Source organism: Mastigoproctus giganteus, chromosome 4, assembly GCF_048544385.1.
Source record: "Mastigoproctus giganteus isolate SK-2022 chromosome 4, ASM4854438v1, whole genome shotgun sequence".
Classification (NCBI taxonomy): Eukaryota; Metazoa; Arthropoda; class Arachnida; order Uropygi; family Thelyphonidae; genus Mastigoproctus; species Mastigoproctus giganteus.
In genome coordinates, this window is record NC_143578.1 from 24090430 (window position 1) to 24113440 (window position 23011).

At 33.2% G+C, this 23011-nt stretch overlaps 1 protein-coding gene across 1 annotated transcript in view; it reads right to left on the reverse strand.

Moving 5' to 3' along the window:
- Positions 1–23011, reverse strand: part of LOC150086474 (uncharacterized) — a 153862-nt gene that overhangs the window by 44543 nt on the left and 86308 nt on the right. Inside the window, exons 10-17 of the mRNA XM_090372179.1 lie at positions 22773–22952; positions 20335–20766; positions 18264–18485; positions 16360–16588; positions 15866–15968; positions 10561–11453; positions 7153–7307; positions 3041–3183 (exon numbers count right to left, since the gene is read on the reverse strand). Coding sequence (XP_090228305.1) covers positions 3041–3183; positions 7153–7307; positions 10561–11453; positions 15866–15968; positions 16360–16588; positions 18264–18485; positions 20335–20766; positions 22773–22952 — 2357 coding nt within the window. The remainder of the gene's footprint in view (positions 1–3040; positions 3184–7152; positions 7308–10560; positions 11454–15865; positions 15969–16359; positions 16589–18263; positions 18486–20334; positions 20767–22772; positions 22953–23011) is intronic.

Sequence of the window (23011 nt, forward strand, 5' to 3'; positions counted from 1 at the left end):
AATTTAATATAATATAATATATAGAAATAAAGAGGAAGTTACTTCAATGCTCTTTTGTAGAATGCTTCATTACTACACCTCCATAAATTCAATCAGACATAAAATTATTACTCAATAGTTTCCTTCCCTCACAGATTATGAATGGTCCAACGTATCTGCAATAGGCAGTCAAGATCTCCCAACCTGACCACCAACACATCAAACCACATAAGCTTGAGAGTCAGAAAACATCTTGTCTAATAATAAAATCATTAAAACGATAGCAGCATATAAAAGTTAAAATCTTTAAATTAGCTAAAAAATAATGAACTCAAACTCCTATAACTAGAATAACTTCTAATTAGAAGGTATTGAAAATTTGAGGTTTTTTTAGCTAATTTAAAGATTTTAACTTTTATATGCCCTGATCATCTTAATGGTTTTAATGAGTTTAATGATTTTATTATTAGACAAGATGTTTTCTGACTCTCAAGCATATGTGCTGGTGGTTTGATGTGTTAATGGTCGGGTTGGGAGATCTTGAGTACCAATCACAGATATGTCAGACCATTCATATATCTGCGAGGGAAGGAAACCATTGAGTATAATTTTACGTCTGATTTAATTTAGGGGGTGTTGTAATGAAGCATTCTACAAAAAAGCATTGAGGTAAATTCCTCTTTATTTCTATATATTAATACAAATCTAGAACTCATTGGCATTATAGCTCTGTTTTATTAATTTAATATAATAAACATGATTTACTTCATGTTTTTAATTATATGAAATTCCTTAAAATTACTACTCTCCATATTGTTATTATTATTATTATTATTATTAGGAAGTCAAGTGCTAATTTCATACATCAAAACGATGTATGCAATTGTATGCGATGTGTCATCTGACTGATAAAATTATGTAAATTTCAAATTCATAAATATATCTTGAAAGCACCTTGACTGGCACATTATTATTACAGGGAGTTGGTAACCATTTGGGGTTAGGGGTTGTGCTGAGATCTGCTTTGTTTTGTTTGTTTTTTTGTTATTTGGTTTTTAGGAGCATTAACAACTAAGGCCATATTGTTCCGGAAATATGTGGTGGTCATTCCACTGACCTTTCTGCATCCTCCATATTTGGTGGTTACAGGCTCGAACCCCAGTCTAATCAAGAAGCGTGTGCATGCACTGCTGCTCCTGCCCACCTGATCTGCTTTATGCTGAGCAATGTATCTCATAACTGTCTCAAGACCTGTTATCTCAGTTTCAGTGCCAGGTTCACTCTGTGGTCTGGCATTTCTTGTACCAAATTTTTGAAAATAGGAAAGGTGGGAAGAGAAGGGTATCAATGCACAAGAAAACTAGCTGCTGCTAATTTGCAAAACTTAGTGTACATGGAATGGGTAGGGGTTTTAAAATGAATTGGGAGGGGTTAAACTGAAAGATGGGAACTCCTATTTGCCTTGGTGGTGATTTTCATAGCAATGCCTTTCTGGGATTATTAAATGAAATCATACTACCATTTGGGGGTACTTCCAAGTAATTCCTTTGGTATCATACCATAGGCTGCTGATTCTTGGCTTACACAAGCCAATCAGAAAATAAATATCAGTTTTATTTGGAAGCAAAATCCCTTCTCATTATCCTTGACAGCAGTTACATCTTTAAGTAAGTCCTACATCAATGCACTATGATTATTGCCACCAGTAGTTCCTTTATCTGGAGATTCTTAATGTATGAAGAGCTTATAATCAGATCAAGAGTACTGCTTTCTCTTGTTACCTCTCTAATGTGCTGGTATAGAAAACAGTCATCCAATAAATCTAGAAAAGTCTTGCTACTGTATGAGTGACCAAGTTCCAATCAATTTATGGAAAGTTAAAATTCTCCAATGTAAGATATTTTGATTTACTGGCCCACTCTCTATTTGTTTCTCTCTAGTTGTTCATTACATTATACATAGAAAGCATTCAGGGAAATAACTGTGGAAGCTACCAGGCTTTTAATACCAACTAAGAGATATTGTTCAAGGTTTAGACCTACATGGATGTCAAATGAACTGCTGAGAATGATGGCAGAGAAGAAAAATGCATTGTATTATGATTATAAATTATCAGAGGACACAGAAACTAGTACCTATTATAAGTACAAAGTAGTCTGTAATCAAATCACTAAGGGGTTAGGGAAGCTATGGCAGATTATGAGAAGTCTAACTAAGAATGTGAAGAAAAGTAGAATAAAATTCTGTGCTTATGTTAACACTAGAAGGAAAGGAGTGAACCATATTGGTTGATTAGATATGACTGGCATAACTATTGATGACCTTGTTGAGATTGCTTCTTTCTCCAATGAAACACATATAAAATTTAAACTGAGAAGGATGGTTGCAGGATAGATATGCAAAAATTGCTTTCACCCAGAAAGTAACTGATTGTTGTAACAAACTTCTATCTGATGTGGAAGTGGGTGGGAATAAATTTAAAGGAGGATTAGCTAAATTATTAGAGGGGATAAACAGATGATGTTGGTAGGGTTTTTTTTTTTTTTTTTCCAGGCTGATGATATATGTTTCCTTCCTTGCACCATTTGCCACTACTAATACTAATGTCAATAGGCAAAGTAGCACATGCACTCAAGTTTAGCAAAAACAAAACCTGAAAGAAAATCTACTGGCAACACTTAGGCACATGCATACCATGCCACGCAGGTTTTGTTCTTTTTTACATTTTATATAGTTTCTAGAGATGTGGGACTTTTGATTATTCAAGGAAATCAATAATTCAAGGAAAATATACACTATTAAAACAGTCTGCCCCATCGCAAGGCACAACAAGGAGGTCCAATAATTAGAACTTGTCAAAAAGAAGAAAACTTATGAAGGAATAATCTTCCAAACAGACTAACATTAAGCCAAAAAATTTCATTTAAACTACCTCCATTTATTTTTTTATTTAAATAAAAAAGAATAAAAGCCTGAAATAACAAGAAGCTAAAAAAAAATGCATCTAACAAATGATTTAAATGTAAGAAAAAGTGAAGAATTTAGAGCCATTAGTATTTACTTACCTGAGTACTTCTTTCTAAGTAGATCTTGGAGTTGTTTATTATTATGAACAGCTTTATCTAACTTTTTTTGCAGGTTACTGAGGGACTTGATGTGATCTTTGATTATTTCAGTAAGGCCATCATTATTTGAATGGTAATCCTAAGAAACAAAGCAGTTTTAATATGACATAGAAAATTTTAAAAATATATAACTTTAATTAATAATAATAGCTTATACTTTGGCACAGAATATTTGTAATTTAAATGAGTTACTATGCTGCTTGACAAAATTAACAGAACATGAAGAAAACGTGGCATAACCTGTGCAGCTTGCAATGAAGCAGGACAAAATTTGCTATGGTGGTATACCATAAAATAACAATGAAATGAGGAGACAGCAAGAAACTTCAGACATATATAAGGGACATTTATAGGGCTTGTATAATTACCAAAAAGGTCACATTACAGAAGTAGATGCAAGATGATCGAAAATATGGTCACACAACATCGGTACAGCATGTGACCCTCTCCAATGGCTAAACAAGGCCTGACAGTGGTGAACCATGCTCGATATAAGGGCATCTATAAGATTCTGTGGCATTCTGAGGAGGTAGCTGTCAGCATGCAATGTGACACACAAGAGTGTCCTACACATGTTCGCTCAGATTTAAGTCTGCCGATCGCGCTGGCCAAGGCAGTCATTAGATATCTTCAGTTTCAAGATATTCCTCCACCACTTGAGCTCTATGTGCAGTGGTGTCGTCATGCATGAAAAGAAAATCTGGGCCAACCGCACCTCTAAAAAGTCACACATAGGGTTTGAGGATCTGTCCTCAGTACCTCTGCACAGTTACAGTATCCCAATCAAAAACATGAAGAGGAGTTCAGCCGTTGATCATTATTCTGCTCCACATGAAAACGCCACCTCCACCGTAAGTGTCCCCTTCTCTGATGTTGGAGGAATAGTACCACATTTTTGTTATACCCAGATGAAATAATGCCTAGAATCTGTTTGCAGGCTAAAACAGGACTCATCAGCAAACAGACCTGCACCCCATTTGTCAATGTTCCAAGTCACATATTCAAGGCACCAGTTTCGTCGAAGAGCTCTGCAGTGGTTTGGGGTTAATAGGATACAAATCACTGGCTTCCTTGTGTAAGTCCACTTGAATTGAGCCTTCTTAACACTTGAGGCTGCAGCAACCTCAAGAGACAGCTGATGTCAGGACATGGCAGCATCGTCTTGCTGTTAGAGTCTGATAGCAGCCTGTTCTGGTTGACGCAGTCCTTGGGCAACCTTGGCCAGCTCTTCTTGTAATGGTTCTGTCTCCTGAAACTGATTCCATAATGCCAAGATGACACTGTGTGACATATTAAGTCAATGTGTCATCTCTGCCTGTGACTTCAAATCATCCAACAGCCCACTATCTCAAAGAATCATCTAAACAATAATGACTTGCATATTGTGATTTTTAAATGTTTCTCACCAACCACGTATTAAAATAAGACACGAAAACTGAAATTTTAAAAACTATATATTTACTACTATATATTTACAATTAAAATAACTTTACAACTAAAAATATTTAAAAAATATATATACATCAAACAAAATACATTAAAATACCGGGTTAAGAGCGATAAAACCGACTGTAGCTTTTGAAGGCTCCTGCCTTCTTCTTCACTGCTGAAGAATTTTAATGTATTTTAATGTATTTTATTTGATGTATATATATATTTTAAATATTTTTAGTTGTAAAGTTATTTTAATTGTAAATATATAGTTTTTAAAATTTCAGTTTCTGTGTCTTATTTTAATACGTGATTGGTGAGAATCATTTAAAAATCACAATATGAATTTACCCAACCCCAGAGGCCTGTTTGAGGAATTATGATTTGCCATTCTGAGTACAGGAGGTGTGGCTATTCTGCCAATCAAGCCAAAAAACAGGAATGAAGTGATGTGGTTGCAACCTGTGTTTTCAGAAGTATGAATGGTCTGAGTTGGTGTAAGAAAATTGCGTGTATCCACAGGGGCAAATAAAGATAGGAGACAAAACATGGCGAGAATAAAAACAACAAGAAAGGATATTATAGAGGAAAGCACAGAAAGGCCAACAATGGAAAGCGATGATTGAATGAATAATCAAATTATAAGTGGTAAATGGATATTACGAGACAATATAAATTTTAAGAGACAATATAAAGAAGATAGCTGAAGAGGAAATAGGATATAGGCAGGGAGAAGAAGTAAGAAAGGATACAAGAGAAACAGAGGAAAGAAGGAAATATACTAATACTGAAGAATGGTACAAGAAGGTACAGAGAGATCAATAATAGGCTTGGATGAGTAACACATAAAGAAAGAGATGAATGGTAGGATGGGCTTTTATAGGCAATCAGAAGTATTACAAAGGTTGAGAAGATACGATTTAATGTATGAGAGAGTAAGGAATATGGCATGGAGGAAAAAGGAAGAGGTCAGAGTTTTATACAGGAAAGGAATGGGAGGATGCTAAGAAAACCAGAGGAAATAAGGGGGCAAATGAGTGGAATATACAAAGTAGTATATATATATATATATATATATATGGATGGATCTGATGAGTGGCAGGAAAAAGCTTTTGTTAATGTTGTTGTTGTTGTTTTGGTTTTTAGGAGCATTAGCAACTAAGGCCATATTGCTCCGGGATATGCGGTGGTCATTCCCTGACCTTTCCGCATCCTCCATATTTGGTGGTGACGGGCTCGAACCCCGGTCTAATCCAGAAGCGTGTGCTACGCACTGCTGCTCCTGCCCACCTGGCTACGGAGGCGCCATTTTGATAATGTAGTAATAATGAATGAAGACAGCTTGTGGCCAGTTGTAATGGAGCAAGAGGTAATTACAGAATTTAAGGAAATAAGGAGATATGAAGTAGTACGTGTTGAAGGAATACCATTGGAATTCATAAGATGATTAGGAGACGTGAGCTTAATCGGAATTAACACAATTATGTATGTTAATGTATGAGCAAGATGAAGGTAGGAAATTTTAAGCTACAGTAATAATACCAATGAAAAGAAAAGTCATGTACTAGAATGTAAAGATTTTAGAACTATAAGTTTGGTACCACATGTGGCAAAGAAAATACTAAATATATTAAATAGAAAGAGCAGAAAACATGGTAAAAAGACGTTGGTTTCAAAAGGAGAAGGAACAAGGATGCAATAGAAGTGGTGACAATGTTGACAGAAAAATATCTGAAGTGAACAAAGATGTATATGTATATATTTTATAGGTTTGGAAAAGGCATTTGATCAAGTATATTGGTTAAATTATGGAATATGCTGGAAATATATTACAATGACTGGAGTGAAGTAGAAGGGAAGGACAGAAGAATGATTAGTAGATTACAATGGGGACAAAACATAATAGTTATGGTAGGATGAGTGATAGTGTAAAGGCGGGAAGAGGTGTTGTCTGTCCCCTACTTTTATTGCTATAATTTAATTCCTCTTAATATTAAGAACATTTAGTTGATAAAGGATAACTAACTGGCAATTAACTGAATTACTGAAGACTACTTTTTAATGATAATTTAACACCTTTGACCACCTCAAAAAAATAAAATAAAACAAAGGTTATATATTTTAGTTTGAGTTATATTTTCACTTTTTAAAAAAGAGAAACTTAAATGAAATTATGAGGATTGCACCTCTTTATTGTGTAGAGTCAAGATCTGTCTTTGTTTTTTGTAGAGAATAATTATATATCATTCTTATGTGTTGAGATGATTGTAGATACAGCAACCTAGTGGCTAACGAAGTGGTACAAAGGATCATGAAACATCTGAGTAGCATCTGTAATTATTGCATACAAGAAATAAAGACAGATTTTAATGCAGAGTAATGTGGTCCAATTCCTCATTATTTTAATTCTATTTACCTGCGCACCATGCCACTAAAGGAACAACTTAGGGAGATGATTAATATATATTTAAAAATGTAAAGAGAAAAAAAAATTAAGACAACCTCAATTTTATTATATTTATATTTTAATATAAACAAAAGCCCACTTAAATTTCACGCATCAATGCATACTTAAAACGAACTGGAAGAGGCTATAAAAATATAGTTGCTTACTTACCTTGCCAGATGTGGAACACAGAAGAGATAGATGGGTTGTGATCTGTCCATTCAATTCACATTGCCCATTGACTTCTAACTTTAGCTGGTTACTTAGCTGCTCTAAAATCTGAAGATAGGTTTTCATTTTCTGTTGCCATTTACTTGGACGATGTGCTGTATCACCAACAAGAAGAAAAAAAAAAAACAATTATCGATAAACTAATGTCTCTTAGACAGTTATCTAAATAAATAAGAGACAAACTGTGATATCAGAAAGGCAGAAGCAATTAAAACCTTTATGTTAATAAAAGGAATTTTGCAAAGCTTCACCTCCCTCATTCTGATGTGAGAAAAACTAATTTAAAACAACAGATCCCTAATGACAGAAAGGGTTTTAGATTCTTTAGCTCTAAAAATAAAATTTACATAATCATACACAAATATTTAAGTAGTTCAAGTCTTAAAAACTTAAGACTCAAACATATGAATAATTTTAATTTGTTAAAGCCGTATTTAATTTTATTAATTAAAGCTAATTCAAAGGTTATAACTAGATTTAACCCTTTAGCAGGCATGCAGGTGTCAGAAAGCATACACTGGTTATAAAACCATTTCTCTGTGTGTGCACCTTATTATCAAAAAAAAAATTGTCCCTACCAAATCCTCTCTTACAATGATCTTGGAAGATGCTTAAAGTGACATTGTGATGAGATACTATTCTTGTGCTAAAAATAATTTTATATAACTGTTTCATTATGTGCAGATGCTGTCCTAGGTTTTATACCAAGGATTGTTATGGTCACAGTTTTATTCCAAGAGAGACCCCCCCCTTCCGTGTGCTACCAAAGGGTTAAGTTATTAACAAAGTGAATAAAAATTCAATCCAAATAAATTTTTATATCACACAATGATCAAATTTTATATAAAAATTCACTTTCTAACTAAAATTCTAGACTATAATATTACTGTGAAATAGAAAGCAATTTCAGAACCTATTTTCTTTCTTTCATCTAAATTAGGAATATCAAAATTTCATAAGGTTGTAGCACAAATCAAGAATATGAATGCTCCTGCTTGTCATGACTCATTTTCCTGACACTCACTTTCACACACAGTTTTTTTCTGTGTAGGGTGGAAAAAAAAAAGGAATATTAACATTTATATTATGTAAATATATTTGAAACTAATAGAGAATTTTTAAAATTTACATCATTAAATAAACAAATATTTGTTCAACCAGAACAAATATAAATATAAGAAACAGTAAATTAATAAATATTCAAATAAAGAGGCATAAATAACAGTTAATTTGAAACACTCAGGAATAACTGTACTATATTTGTAAAATACTGTTGTTAATATTCTGTATTTATTTTGGGCATACAGAATTGAAACATAAGAAAATTATTTAAATAATTTTCTTTTGTTACCTGGTAGAAACTCTCTTATCAAAAGGATACACTCTTCTATAACAATTGTTCAGCACAGTTTATTAAATTTTTTTTTTAAGAATTTTTTTTATGAATATTTATGAATGTGTATTGGTTGAAATTGGTTGAAAGTTTAATGTTTCATTCTATTGCCTACCAAAAGTTTTCAAAACGTGGAAAATTGTTGTCAACTTGGAAAACTTGTCAACTTGTCTTCAAATGTAGTCCAACTTTTTCAGTAGGTCTATTTTTTGTCCTTTAGCAGCAACCTACAAATATCTGCAAAACTACTTTATTCTTCACAAATACATGAACACTTATTTGAGTACAATTATTTTTGAAAAAAATATTGTACTTGGGTATTAGTGAATGGTGTTCACTGGTAATGCATCATATTTTTAAATATATCTAATACTGGTAACACAACATATTCTTCAATACCTCTTTAATTCCATCTTCACACTTGAATCAAGACCCAGAACATAATAAAAATCAATCATCGATGAAAAAAGACATTGCCTCTATGCTTGTATAGTTATTTACATTACTAATTACACACACTATCAATGCAATTTCTTATCTCCTTCTTCTGTTAATATCATAAGTAACAGAACCATTATTCTTTCCTTAGCATTTTACTCCACAGTTTTATTCCAAGAAGATGCAAGCTTTGTTCAGAAATAAGAAGCAATTTGCATTTATTTTTCTACAAATGATCACTTATTTGACAAATGATTTGACAGGCCAGTAATTCCTACTACTCCCAGCCAAAACCTTATTAAATAGGAACATAAGAATAATCAGTCAACTTATTTAAAAATAATAATAACTAGACCAAGTCAAAATAAAAAATATATTTTTTATTTTTATTTTTTCAAAAATAATTATACTGGAATAAGGCAAGGGAAAGTTCCTGAAAATGTTGTTCAATGTTTTTGCACAATGTTGGTTTTAGAAATATACATATATTTAATGTGGTAACTAGTATCGATTCTTGTACAATTAGTAAACAAAATTCTTATTCCTTATAAAATTATTTCTGTTTTATTCAATTAACAAAAGAAAGTATTACTGAAAAGCTCATGATAGCCAGCAAAACTCATATTAAATAAAATTATGTAAATGCTGATTACACTGGATAAAACTTTAATAAAATAATATAAAACCACAATAAAATAAAATACATGCTTTTCAAGCAGCAGCTGTGCCTTTTGCCATTCAAAAACTTGTTAGTAATATTAGTTATAAAGTAACACACATACAAGTATATCTACAGAAGAAAGAAAGTTTTTGTTGTTGTCTTCTTTGTCTAATAGTGCATTGGCATTTTAGGCCACATTGCACCAATACATAGGACAAACTGCACATAGTTTAAGCTGAAAAACCAGAAATTATGATCAAATGGCACACATTGGAATTTTGTGTTGGAATCAGAGGGTATGTGGAAGAATCCACATTGCTCAGTTTCTCCAGTGCAACCTGTTTGAACTTATGAGTGCATTTTGCATTAACTGCTTGCCAATTTCTCCTCTTTCTATTTCAATCCCATCCCTCTTCTCCTTGGTATTCTTCTTCTTTCCCTTTATATTTCTTATTTTTTCATTACTCCATCCCCCCTTTCCTTTCTTGGATCTACTGATATATATGTCACTTTATTACATGATTTCTGTGATAAAGTGGTTACTTTATAACCACTGCCATCACTAACAAGTTTTGGGTTTATTTTATTATTTATCATATATTTGTTCACCTTATTCAATTTTATTGTCTATATATTTTTTCTATATATTTTATGATTCAATCAACCATTTTATTTTATTGTGACTGTTATTTTAATAAATTTTTATCAGTGTTTACAACATTTTATTTAATCAATAAAGCAGTAAAAGCAACAAACAAACAAAAACCAAGCCACTAACCTCATTTTGATGGAATCTGTGTTCCTAAAGAAACAAATCCTTTTAATATAATAAATTAGATTTACAAAATATACTTACTAGTGGTTGGATGGCTCGTAGTATGACGAGTGTAACCTGCATCACCAATTTCTTCCAAACTGGTCTCATGATTTTTTTCCATGTGAAGCTGCTTTCTTCTGTTGACATATTTTTCAGGAAGAAAACCACAAGAATCTGAATCGTCATGCTTTGGACCCCACTTTGTACCATATCCTTCCATTCGCTTTTTGGAAACATTTCGATCTGGCTCTGACCAGACATCGGAATCTGACGACCAATAAGAAATATAAATGACAGGTGGTGTTGTTCCAACCTGTGCTCCTGTTCCAATATTAGCAGATGCATTCCATGTGTTAGAATCTCTACCATTCTCCACACCAGTAGGATTATATGAAAGAATAACCGAGTCACTAATACTCCCATAACTTACTGGTGTTTCCATTTTGTTAACAATTGGATCTCTATTCAAGTTCCATCTTGTGGAAGGTGGATCATTAGAAAGCATTTTCTGCTGTTTCTGATTTGTCAGACAAGGTTGCTGTTTACTCTGACAAAGGTAAACATCTTCAGGAAATCCTCTGTCATTCAGTAGCAATAAAATATCATCACTGTCACTAGCTTCTAGAACTATGAGTTGTTCTGGACCACTCCAGGCATCTTCAGACATGCTTCTCTCTTTAGTCCGACAATTTGTAAGTTGTGAGTTTAAGGAGCGGACCACATCCAAGCTTTTATCTTCCTTCATCTTCAAAGGAGACCTGAAGATATCTTTAACTGGTGTTCTAAGGGAATGCGGCTTAAAACTAGATTCACAACTTTCAGATCCATGAAGAGAACTCAGTTCTAGACCTGTATCTTCACAGCCACCTATGCTGTTTTCTGTCTCTGGCAACTGTACATGATCTTGGAGTGAACTGTCAGATAGCTTATAGCTGAAAGGGAAAAAATTAATAAATAAAATGATACTACAAGTGGAGTTATTCTTAATTTCCAACTAAGCTCATGTTTTATTCTAGGATTTGTCACTAATCATCACTGCTTTCATGAATTAAATTTATTGTTTTCTGTTTAATAAAATTAAATTTGCATTTGGCATACACAGTATAGCTTGGGAAATCCCAAGGTGTACCATGGTAGTACATCTTAGTACCATATACAGTGTTTGTTTGTTTGTTATTTGGTTTTTAGGAGCATTAGTAACTAAGGCCATATTGCTCCGGGACATGCGGTTGTCATTCCCTGACCTTTCCGCATCCTCTGTATTTGGTGATGACGGGCTCGAACCCCGATCTAATCAAGAAGCGTGTGCTACACACTGCTGCTCCTTCCCACCTGGCTACGGAGGCGCCTTCATTATTGAGAATGAATATTTATTGTTTTGAACACAAAGATTTACATTTTCAGCATATCATTTCAGCAAATAAAGAAAATTATTTGTGCGACCTTTGTTTCTAATATAATAAAAAGTTTATATTACATGCATGTGCACACTCACAAAATAAACTTCAAACTTAATATATTGTGCACACATGCAGATGCATATACACACACAACTATGCCAAAAGGATTTGGGCACCACCACATTTGGAAAAACAGCAAATTAACAAGTAGGCCACCTTTTGCTCCAATGTAAGACTTATTCCATTGTGGAATACTTTCAACCTGTTCTTGTATCAGGCAGCAAAATTTGTGTTCATTCCTCTTTCAGTGAAGTTCCCAATTCAGTTGTAGAAGGAAGGCATACTGAATGCACCATGATCTGGTGTTCCATTTCATCCCAAAGACAGTTGACTGGATAAAAGTCTGGACTAAGCTGGACAGATGAGTTGTTGGATTAATTTTCTTCAAAGCAAGTTTTCAAACTGCTTACCGTATGGAATGAAACATCATCAAAAGGCCCCACACAACTGTCAGTGTGTGGGCACCATAGAATTGTTCAAGATGTGAGTTCAAGACTTAGCATTGATGGTTTTTGGCACTGAAATGTATAGTCTGAGTTGAAATATGAGAAACAGCCTAATACCATGATATCTTATCTGAACTTCATTACAGTGATCTTAAGATAGCATACAATAACGTGACTCGCCACTTCATAGGATTTGTTTCCAATGTTCCAAGAATGATTGGCTCAACCCTGCTGCAAATGATGTTTGACATTCATTGGATATCAAAATTCCTGGGGCCATCTGGGGCTCCAATATAATGTTTTCACCACTTTCTATTAGGGTCAACATTGCTTATCCAGCAGTTTTTAGCCTTCCAGATCACTTGTGTATACTTACATTGCCATCCATCTTCTGTCTTTTCACTACATCAGCTGTAGCTGACTTTTCTGAGGCTCAAAAGGGGTGGCTGTTACACACACACACAGTGACAAATTGCTGATTTGGAATCCAACATTTGGAATCCACTTCAAAATTTTGTAAGTCCCTTGCAGCAACTCATTCTGCTTGTCTGAGATATCTCTATTATTGTTTGTACACTTTAAACCTATTCCTACTTTGGATTCATCTCACTCCAAATTGGAAGGGATGTCTGAAATACTTTTTGTGTGTGTGTGTGTATGTGTGTGTGTGCGCGCGCGTGCGTGTGTGTGCTTGTTTAGCCTAACACAGTTTTACTGCATTAGGCTAAACAAGCTTCCATGTTTAGCCTAACACAGTAAAACTTTCATTCCTAAAAACAATGAAATTACATATGAAATGAGTGAGAAACATGCACAGTGTTTGAAGGTGTTAATGGATAGCACATATGCTACAATTGACATCCACGAAATAAACAAAATGACTACCAACAACATCACATGGTCAAATGAAGAAGTCCATGAATATTCATTTTTTCCTTACCACAAGGATACTTGCTGTAGTGAATCATTGCCTACTGAAAACTGTGCATGGTGCTTCAGTTCTGTGTAAGCAGGTGTATTTTTGGCATCATACATTTAAAAAAGACAAATATGTCTCACTGATGAACTATCAGTGAGACAGAAATGTTCACTGTATCTGACCAACTTGTTATTGCAAACAGACACATGAAGCTTCAAACTTTGGGCAGATAAATGTCAACACAAACTGGCTGTAATGTGGCTTTCAGAAAGCATGCACACTTTCTAAAATCTACATTCTAGACAACTCGTGAAAGGGTTGTTTCAGGATTGGGATATTCCAAGCAATATATGAAATATTGCTTGCAGTTCTACTATATGCAGTTATTAATCAGTCCAAACTAGAGTTTGAACAGGCTAAGAGTAGAAAACTTGCTTCTTGCCCTAATGGTAGCCAAGCATTCTGGTCTCTTAGAGCCAAAGCTATTGGCTGCAACTTTTGCTCATCTCTGCTCCCACCTCTGTCCAAACCACATGGTTCCGTTATCACTTCGGCCAAGGATAAAGGCGACCTGCTAGCATCCCATTTTTCTCCCAACTCATGTATTAATGATCTTGATAAAACACCTCCCACCATTCCCAACGTGCTCCATTCAATGCCTCCTGTGGTCTTCCATCAAAAGGATGTCAGAAGGATTTTGACGAACCCTGATGCTAAGAAAGCTCCAGGTCCTGATGGTATTTCTCCAATTGTTCTCAAAACCTGTGCTCCTGAACTTACTCTTGTTCTTTGCCACCTTTTTTTCACTTTCTTATTCCAAAGGTGTTTTTCCTTCTGCTTGGAAATTTGCTCAAATCCAGCCAGTTCCTAAAAAGGGTGACAAATCCCTCCCATCCAATTATCATCCCATTGCAATTACTTCCACTCTTTCTAAAGTAATGGAGAAATCAATTAACCGTCAACTCTTAAACTACCTAAAAACCTTCCATCTGATCAACGATCGCAAGTATGGATTCCATCAGTGTCGATCCACTGGTGATATTCTGGCTTATGTTACCCATTTATGGACCGATTCAATGGAAAAGTTTGGTGAAACACAAGCAGTTGCTCTTGACATCTCAAAGGCTTTCGATTGTGTTTGGCATACAGGTCTTCTAAACAAGCTTCCATCTTATGGTTTGCCAACTTTTTTGTAATTGGTTATCCAGTTTTCTCTCTAATCGCTCACTGAGAGTGATGGTAGATGGCTCTCTGTCTTCTAATTTCTCCACTAATGCCGGTGTCCACCAAGGTTCAGTTCTTTCCCCCACTCTTTTCCTCTTGTATATTAATGACCTTCTTCCATTGACTGGAAATCCTATCCATAGTTTTGCCGATGATAGCACATTGCATTCCACTTTCCATTTTAAGAAACCTTGTCCTGCTCAATCAGCTTCAACTTCTTTCTCAAAAATCTGCTACCAATTCCTTAAATGCCAATCTCCAGGTAATTCTCCAGTGGAGCAAAGACAACTTAGTTGATTTCAATCCTTCTAAAACTCAGTCTTGTCTTATATCTTGCAAAAAGGATTTTTCTGCTCCTATGTTTATATTTGATGACACTCCGATTTCTAGGCAAAATGATATATCTCTTTTGGGGATTACCCTGACTTCTAATCTCTCTTGGCACAAGCACATTACAAATATTGCTTCCTCTACATCTAAAAAAACTTGGTCTTCTCTTTCGCTCTCGGCATTACTTTTCTTCCAAACAGCTGTTCTCTGTACAAATCGCAAATCTGCCCTACCATGGAATATTGTTCCCACATCTGGGGTGGTACCCCCAAAACCTCTCTCAGGCTTCTTGATTCCATTCAGAAGAGGGCAGTTAGGTTAATTAATGATTCATCTCTAACAGAGTCTCTCCACTCACTGTCTCATAGACGTACTGTTTCTGCTGCATGCCTCTTCTACAGATACTTCCATGGGCACTGTTCTTCTGAATTGGCTTCTATAATTCCTGCTCTCTCTTTCAAAACAGTCCGAACACATGCTGCCACCAGCCAACATCCATTTACTGTCCAACTTCAAAATCACAGAACCAACGTTTCATCTTCCTCGTTTATTCATTCAACTGCCGTTTTCTGGAACAAACTTCCTTCATACGTATTTCCTGAAAATTAGTCTACAGAAGTTCATCTAATGTCAACAAATATCTTCTTTCATCTTCTCAACCTCCAATCCAAGCACGGTACTAAGTACTATAGGTTCCAATACCTCTCGTGTTTGGGGTTTACATAAAAAAAAAAAAAAATTAATAATAACCAACCTTTTTTTAATTTATTTTTTTAATTTGTGTGTATTATATATGGAGGTAGTTATTCATGAAAGCATCATAAGCAGTATATGCAATTAATTCTCATTAAAATGGCAAATTTAAGAAGTGCAAGATTAAGTTTTTTTAATCTCCTAAAATTTCTTAAAAAAGTTCAGAAATATCCTAAAATTCTAACATGCATTGCATACAAGGTAAGAAATACCTTTCTGATCTTTCATTTGTACTAGGTTCCATCTCAAACTGACTAGTAGCTGAAATTCCCTCCGGGGCACTTCTTTCCTCAGAAACACAAGATCTATCTTGCACTATATGGACAGAGAAAAAATTAATATATATAAAATTACTTGACATTTTAAGTGAAAGTGCCAGAAATTTTAGCAAAAATTTTTTAAACATTCACATTTAGAACATAATAAAAGGTTAAAAAAAGAATAAAACATATACAGTAAACTTCTGTTATAGTGCTTAGGAGGGACCAGGCTCAAATGGAGCAAAAAAAAAAAGGGTACTAAGTGCAGGATAGCATCATAAGCGAGAGTGTTATAATGGAAGTTTACTGTATAAGAAGTCCAAAAAGAAATATCACTTGTCATTAAAAATACTCGCACAATACTATTTCAGTATTTTTAATGGTAAGAATCATTATAATGCCATTATTAAAATTAAATAAGTTGTAAAATAAACAGCTTTACTTACATGTTATTTTGTTATTAACAATTCCCGGATATTCTGTAAGTTTTGGTTGCTCTTTTTTCAAATACTGAACTAGTGAAAGTGCCGAAAGATTCTTATTTTTGTATTCATCTAGATGAAGAATTTGATCTACAAACTCAGTTACATCTGCTAGTTGTTGCTGTAGCAGCTCACAAACTGTATGGGATTCATTTAATTGTTGTTGTAACTCCACTAACTTCTGAAAATGGACCTAAAAGATAAAGTTATGGTCTTGAAAAATTACAGAAAAAATATTAATCCAGTATTAATTATCACTATTCATTATTTAAAAAGTTATGGCAGGAATTATCCTGCTACTTACTAACATTTGAATAAAGTTTGCATCTCTTTTTTAGTAATGTCTAGCTTTATCTAACAATTAATCTATTATGCATTATAATATAAACTGATATAAACTATGTATCATTTGAAAAGTCTCAGCCAGGAATCAAGTTTATGATATTTTATGATATTATTTTAGTTTATGATAGTTTATGATATTATTTTAAATAGTATGAACCAGAGCTGTAATGCTCAATATGTTCTACGTTGATATCAATATTTGTAAAATAATAAGAGAAGTTTACCTCAATATAGTACGTAGAACACTTCCGTATGATACTCTCCAGAAATTAAAATGAAAAAAATTGAAAAACTTACATTAGAGTAACAAATAATTTAAAAAATTAAAAATCAATTAATTTAACGCAATTAAAAATAAGAAAATTAACAAAAAAAATTGTTTTGCAATTTTTTTCGTTAATTTTGTTATTTTTAATTGCATTAAATTAATTTAATTGTGTTAAATTGATTTTTAATTTTTTAAATTATTTGTTACTCTAATCTAAATTTTTCGAATTTTTTGTTTTAATTTGTGGAGTGTATCATACGGAAGTGTTCTACGTACTATATTGAGGTAAACTTCTCTTATTATTTTACAAATAAAAATTACGGATATTATTTTAAATATGAAATTAAGTGAAATTAAGTATTTGCACAAATAATTGACATTGTAAATTATATATTATAATAGTAGAATGTGGAAAGAATGAAATAGTTTCACATGAGTATTTGGAAATATGGGATCAAATCCAAACATATGTTTTTGTCTGGATTTGAATCAGGCTTTCCTTCCACTAAACTGAAGTCAGCTTAAAATCATTCTACACTATGCCCCATTCATTCACAGATAAGCATGTAAATATGACTCAGTATGTCACCTACTTCAACAAGATGATTCAGGGAAATACTAATAGGACCTGCAGTTGAAGACAAAGACAGTTATTGAATTCCACAAGGATGATTATGCACTTCCTTTTGTGATAACTCCTTGCTCAAGGCTCAGTTGCACAATCAGATCTTCCCACAGTACTTGGTGGTAATTAAATGCCTCGAGTATTGATGCTTCTACTATATTCTGCTATGAATCAATCATTTTACAACAGTTATTAGAGTTATGTGATAAAATTTTAGTCTGTGACTAAAATTCCACCATATGCTTTCTAATAATTGTTGTAAAATATTTCTTGTTACGTTAATATTATATTATTTATTTTATTCTTTTTTATCTATGACAGTTGTTATAAAGAATCATTTCTTTATAACATTTTTGTTATGTGATATAAAGCATGTTAACAGTGATCTACTGTATGGAGGAATTTCTTTTGCACACAAAACAAAAAACATCACTTTGCTGGCTTCAATATAAAATTCTGAAGTAAAATACCTTTAAAAAATTTGTCTTTTAGAGCAGATTTAATGTAGTAAAAAACATTTGCTTTGGCCTGACATCAACAAAGCACATGTAGGTACTGCTATTTTAATAAGTCAACAAATAAAAAGAAATAAATTGTGTATGTGGCAATGGAACATTTGATATTGCTTACCTTGTTACACCCAGTGGAGAAGGTATACGGATAATCTGGATTTAAGGAATGGCTTGTATTAATATCTTTAATTGAGAGAGATTTTTTAAATATAATATCAGAAGCTATATGCTCCAGTAATTCAGTTTGTTTTTCTAAATTCTGATAGGATAAGAAGATATTTTCAGAGCAATGGTAACACTTGTTTATGTTTTCTACTGATAGCACTTTTTCTGGAATAACCTGTAAATAAAAAAAATAATTAATTACTGTGAGATAAAAGATCATAATTATCTAAGTTTAATCATTTGAACAAGTAGTAGTGAAGTTTATATGAATTTCGATGAAATTTAATTAATACCAAAAAAAGCAGGACTGCTAAAAGGCTTATGCTAATTATATATACGACGCCTCCGTAGCCAGGTGGGTAGGAGTGGCAGTGCGTAGCACACGTTTCTTGATTAGACCGGTGTCCGAGTCCATGACCACCAAATACGGAGGATGCGGAAAGGTCAAGGAATGACCACTGCATATCCTCGGAGCAATATGGCCTTAGTTGCTAATGCTCCTAAAATCCAAGTAACAACAACAACAACAATTATATATACAATTCAATGTTTTCCATGTGGATAAGAAATTCTTAAGCTTTATTCTGTTATTTGTGGGAGGAACAAGCATAATCAAACCATAACAACCCCAATACACTTATGATCAATTAGCAAAACTGTCTGATATTGTTAAGAGCACTTAGCATACTCCAATTTCAGAGTAAGTAGTCTGTCTACCCATACACTCACCTAAAACTCACTGGGTTATCTGATCATGAGAATTTTTTTTGTCTAAAGAATTTAAATTAATTACAAAACAATAATAATGCAAGGATCCATATTCCTCCTGAGTTTTTTATGCATTCTGAAGATAAACAAATGCAGTTATGTAGTAAATCTCTCAAAATTTCATTTCTTATTCTAGTATTGTGTACTCTCAAAGTGAACACCATTAGTGGCACAGAGTATATTTAGCCAGTAATTGATTTACTACCACATTTGTCAGTGGCGAATCCAGGCATCATCGTAAGGTAGGGCATGGTTGCAACCATCCAGGTATCATTGTAAGGGGGGGGCATGGCAACCAAATTTTTTAGTTTTTTTTTTAGACTGCCTTCTGTGTTCATTTTCTTTTAGAATTTTTGGTTAAAGGGGGAGCATATGCCCTCTCTGCCCACCCCTGAATATTCTCTTGACATTTGTTGAAGTACAACAGCATCTAACACCACAAGGGCATTCATGATACAGGTATGGAATTCATTCAATCCCAGTGACTGCCGTGTGAATCAAAATGTCTTTTACATATCTACATATTAAAAAGTCAGGAGCTGGGGAGAGTTACATCGGGAGGGTGGAGTTGTCATCCATCTCTTAAAATCCATCTTCCTGGAAATTTATTCCTGAGATACTAGAAAAATAGGTACACCCCCAGTAAGGGGAACAGTTGCCATCCTGTTGCAGAGTGACATTTGGTTGTATGTACTGAATCTGAGGCACTGCATAAAGCTGGATCTCAGCATCTCAACAATTGATTTCCTACTATGTTTGTAGCAACACTGCTGTATTACAACAAACATGGAAAGAAATTCGATTACTGGCTAGATATTCTCCAGGCCTTCAAGGGGTGTCCATAACAATATATACTAAGATAAGCAATGAAACTTTGAAAGATTTACTATAATTTACAATAAAGAATAGTAAAAATTGCAGTATAGAGGAACTTTATGGACATCCTAGTATTACCCCATAGCCTTGAATAACAATATTTGACTCTCTGAGCATACATCTGCTGGTGTAATTTCAAAAAATTACACCAGCAGATATGTAGCATACACTAATGCACCTGTTAATTTTTTAGAATAAAGGTAAGCTTAAAATTGTGCATTTTGTAATAAAAATTTAACATTTAATTATAATTGGTTTGGAGTCACATGTCATGAACCCACTGGGCTATCAAAGTTAAGCCAGTGGACTCTAAATTAGTTCACATTACCAAGAGGAGTTAAGACAATATTACTTAAAAAAACATGCAAGTATTTACATACCTTCTGAGAATTAGTTTCAAGCATATCATCACTCAAAGAAAAATATCCTAGCTTCTTCCAAAAAGATTTGTCTCCTACCTTCCTCACTGTTCTTTTTTCTTTCATACATCCAATCGCCAGATTCTGAAGAAGACGAATAACATTTTTTGCTTGTTCTTCTAATTGTTTCATTTTATTTTCTGCTTTCTCTTGTTTTGACCACTGATCTTCTATTTTTTCTATAAAAGTTTGTTTTTCTAAAGCTAATTTTGCTTCTTGTTCACAGATTTTAGCTTTTAAACTTTCTATCTCTTTTTCTTTAGCATCTCGGTCGTCTTTTGACTGTTTGCAGAGTTCCTCAATTATAGAATCTTTCTCTTGTAATGTAGAAAGTACATCTTGAACTGCCTTTTCATGTTCCAGGACCAAGTTATTCCTTTCATTCAATGATGTCTATAAGAAAAATTATTTTAATATCAATAAAATAATAATTTAAATAAAACTCAATTTTCTTCAAATTTATGAGTTAGGTTTTAAACTTTATAACAAACAGACACTAGATTTAGAATTAAAATATAATTTTAAATTGATAATTTAAAATTTATACTAGTTTAAAATGCCATACATGCCATAACACGTGTGATGAACAATTTTTATCAAATAATGAGTAGATTTTGTAATACAATAGAAGTCCAATAATCTGGTATACTGCCATGGTCCCAGCATTCATGAGGCCATAGTACGAGATTATTAGACATTTTTGATTATTGGTATTCATCTACAAATACTTGTGATATCTTCAAGTAATCCAAAGTATTTAGCACGCAAAGACATGTTTACCCACTATTTATTTTAGTTCATCTATCTATTATTTTATGTAATAAAACAATAAAAAATATGAAGAAGCAGAGAGAGAGAGAGAGAGAGAGAATTAACAATGAATTAGCTAAGAAACATATTAAAATTTTTTTTGCTCTAATATTATACACTGTGGAAGAATCAATATTAAAATTGGCAATAATAACATCAAGATTAAGATTTTTGGAATTCGTATGCTCTAGCCCAGCTGGAAAACAGTACTACAGCTTCCCAAAACAGCATGCTTGTTGATGCCAGTCACTCTCATGCTATGATACAATTGGAGAGTCAACTAATAATTAAGTTCTGTGAAAATTAAAAGCTTTTAAATTTATTTACATAATTAACATTTATTTTTGTTCTATTATTATTGTATTTTTATAATTTTTTATATTATTTCTATATATATCTAAATTAATTATAAAATGACAATGTATTGAAGAAGCACAAGAGAGATATAACAAATTAATGGGTTACCTCCCAAATCATAAACATCAGTACATACGAACAAGGTTCGATAAGATATACAGTATAGTGTTGTCACAAATGAACAATCATCGTTGTACATTTATTTATTTATTCCATCAAATACAAATGAACAAAGGTTCCTGTACAACGTTGCTTACAAACATGACAATTAAAATGCACTATGTCGGTCTAATGCCATATGTAATAATTTCTGGACTGAGAGATTCTTTTGAATTCATCACCAATTATCAATATATTGCTAATATGCTCACAAAGAGCTACAGATACTCCCTTACCCTTCTAAACAAACTTTCACATACTATAATTAATTACACAATGCAAAAACCCTTAATTCCAAAACAACTGTATATGTCAGTTGAGGCATGGTAAAAATTTTCATTGCTGAGATAAAATATCCATCCACCCATTAACATTCTTCAACCAAATTTTTCAAACCCAGTGATGTAGAGATCATTATAATAGTATAAATCAGATCAGCCTTCAAGACCAACAGCCTTTCATTAATATTTTCTTCTAATGCTGGTTATATCTCTAGTCCTAGCCTAGACTTTTCTTTAATCCTTGCTTACTATCACTGATTCCCCTTCCCTTTGGTCTGCATTTAGGTCTATTACCATTCATTTTTCCTTTAAATATCTGTTTAGTTACTCTTTCTCTTCACCCATCTTTTCTATATGTCCATACTACCTTTCATTTGCTTCACTTATCATTAATTGGATATCAATGATAAGTGAAGCAAATAAGATGATTTTGCTATGCATCCAATCTGTTAATTCCATTTATTTACCCAAAGGTGGTTTTGCCATTGCTTCTCACTTCTTAGTTCTATTTATTTTTCTTAAAATTCTAATTACTTCTCCGGATCAAATAACAACACTGTATTAATTTTTGTCAAAGACTTAGTGTCTCCTGCTCATCCAAGAATCAGGATGTAATATCACAATAAAATAAATTTTGATAAAACAATGCATATCATATGACTCTAACTCCTCACAATTTTCTGACTGCTGCGTTCATGACATCAAATAAGTCATGTTCATTTTTTCATAAATCTTTTGCATGAGGCAATAACTTATACAACTTCTGTCTCAAAAATTCTTTAAATATCTTACCTCCATTTTCAACTCTGCATCTCTGAGGGAATGTTGTAGTTGAGAAATCATTTCATCCTTTTCAGCACATGTCGTGACATGCACTTGAGCTGAATGATTCAACTTATCTTGAAGTGCCTGGTTTGTTAACTGAAGCTCACGAATTTTTTCTAGTCTTGAAGAACAATCATTCTCTAAAGTCTGAAAATACAGAATAGATTTATAAGACAAATGCAAGCATACAATAAGATGCATAAAGT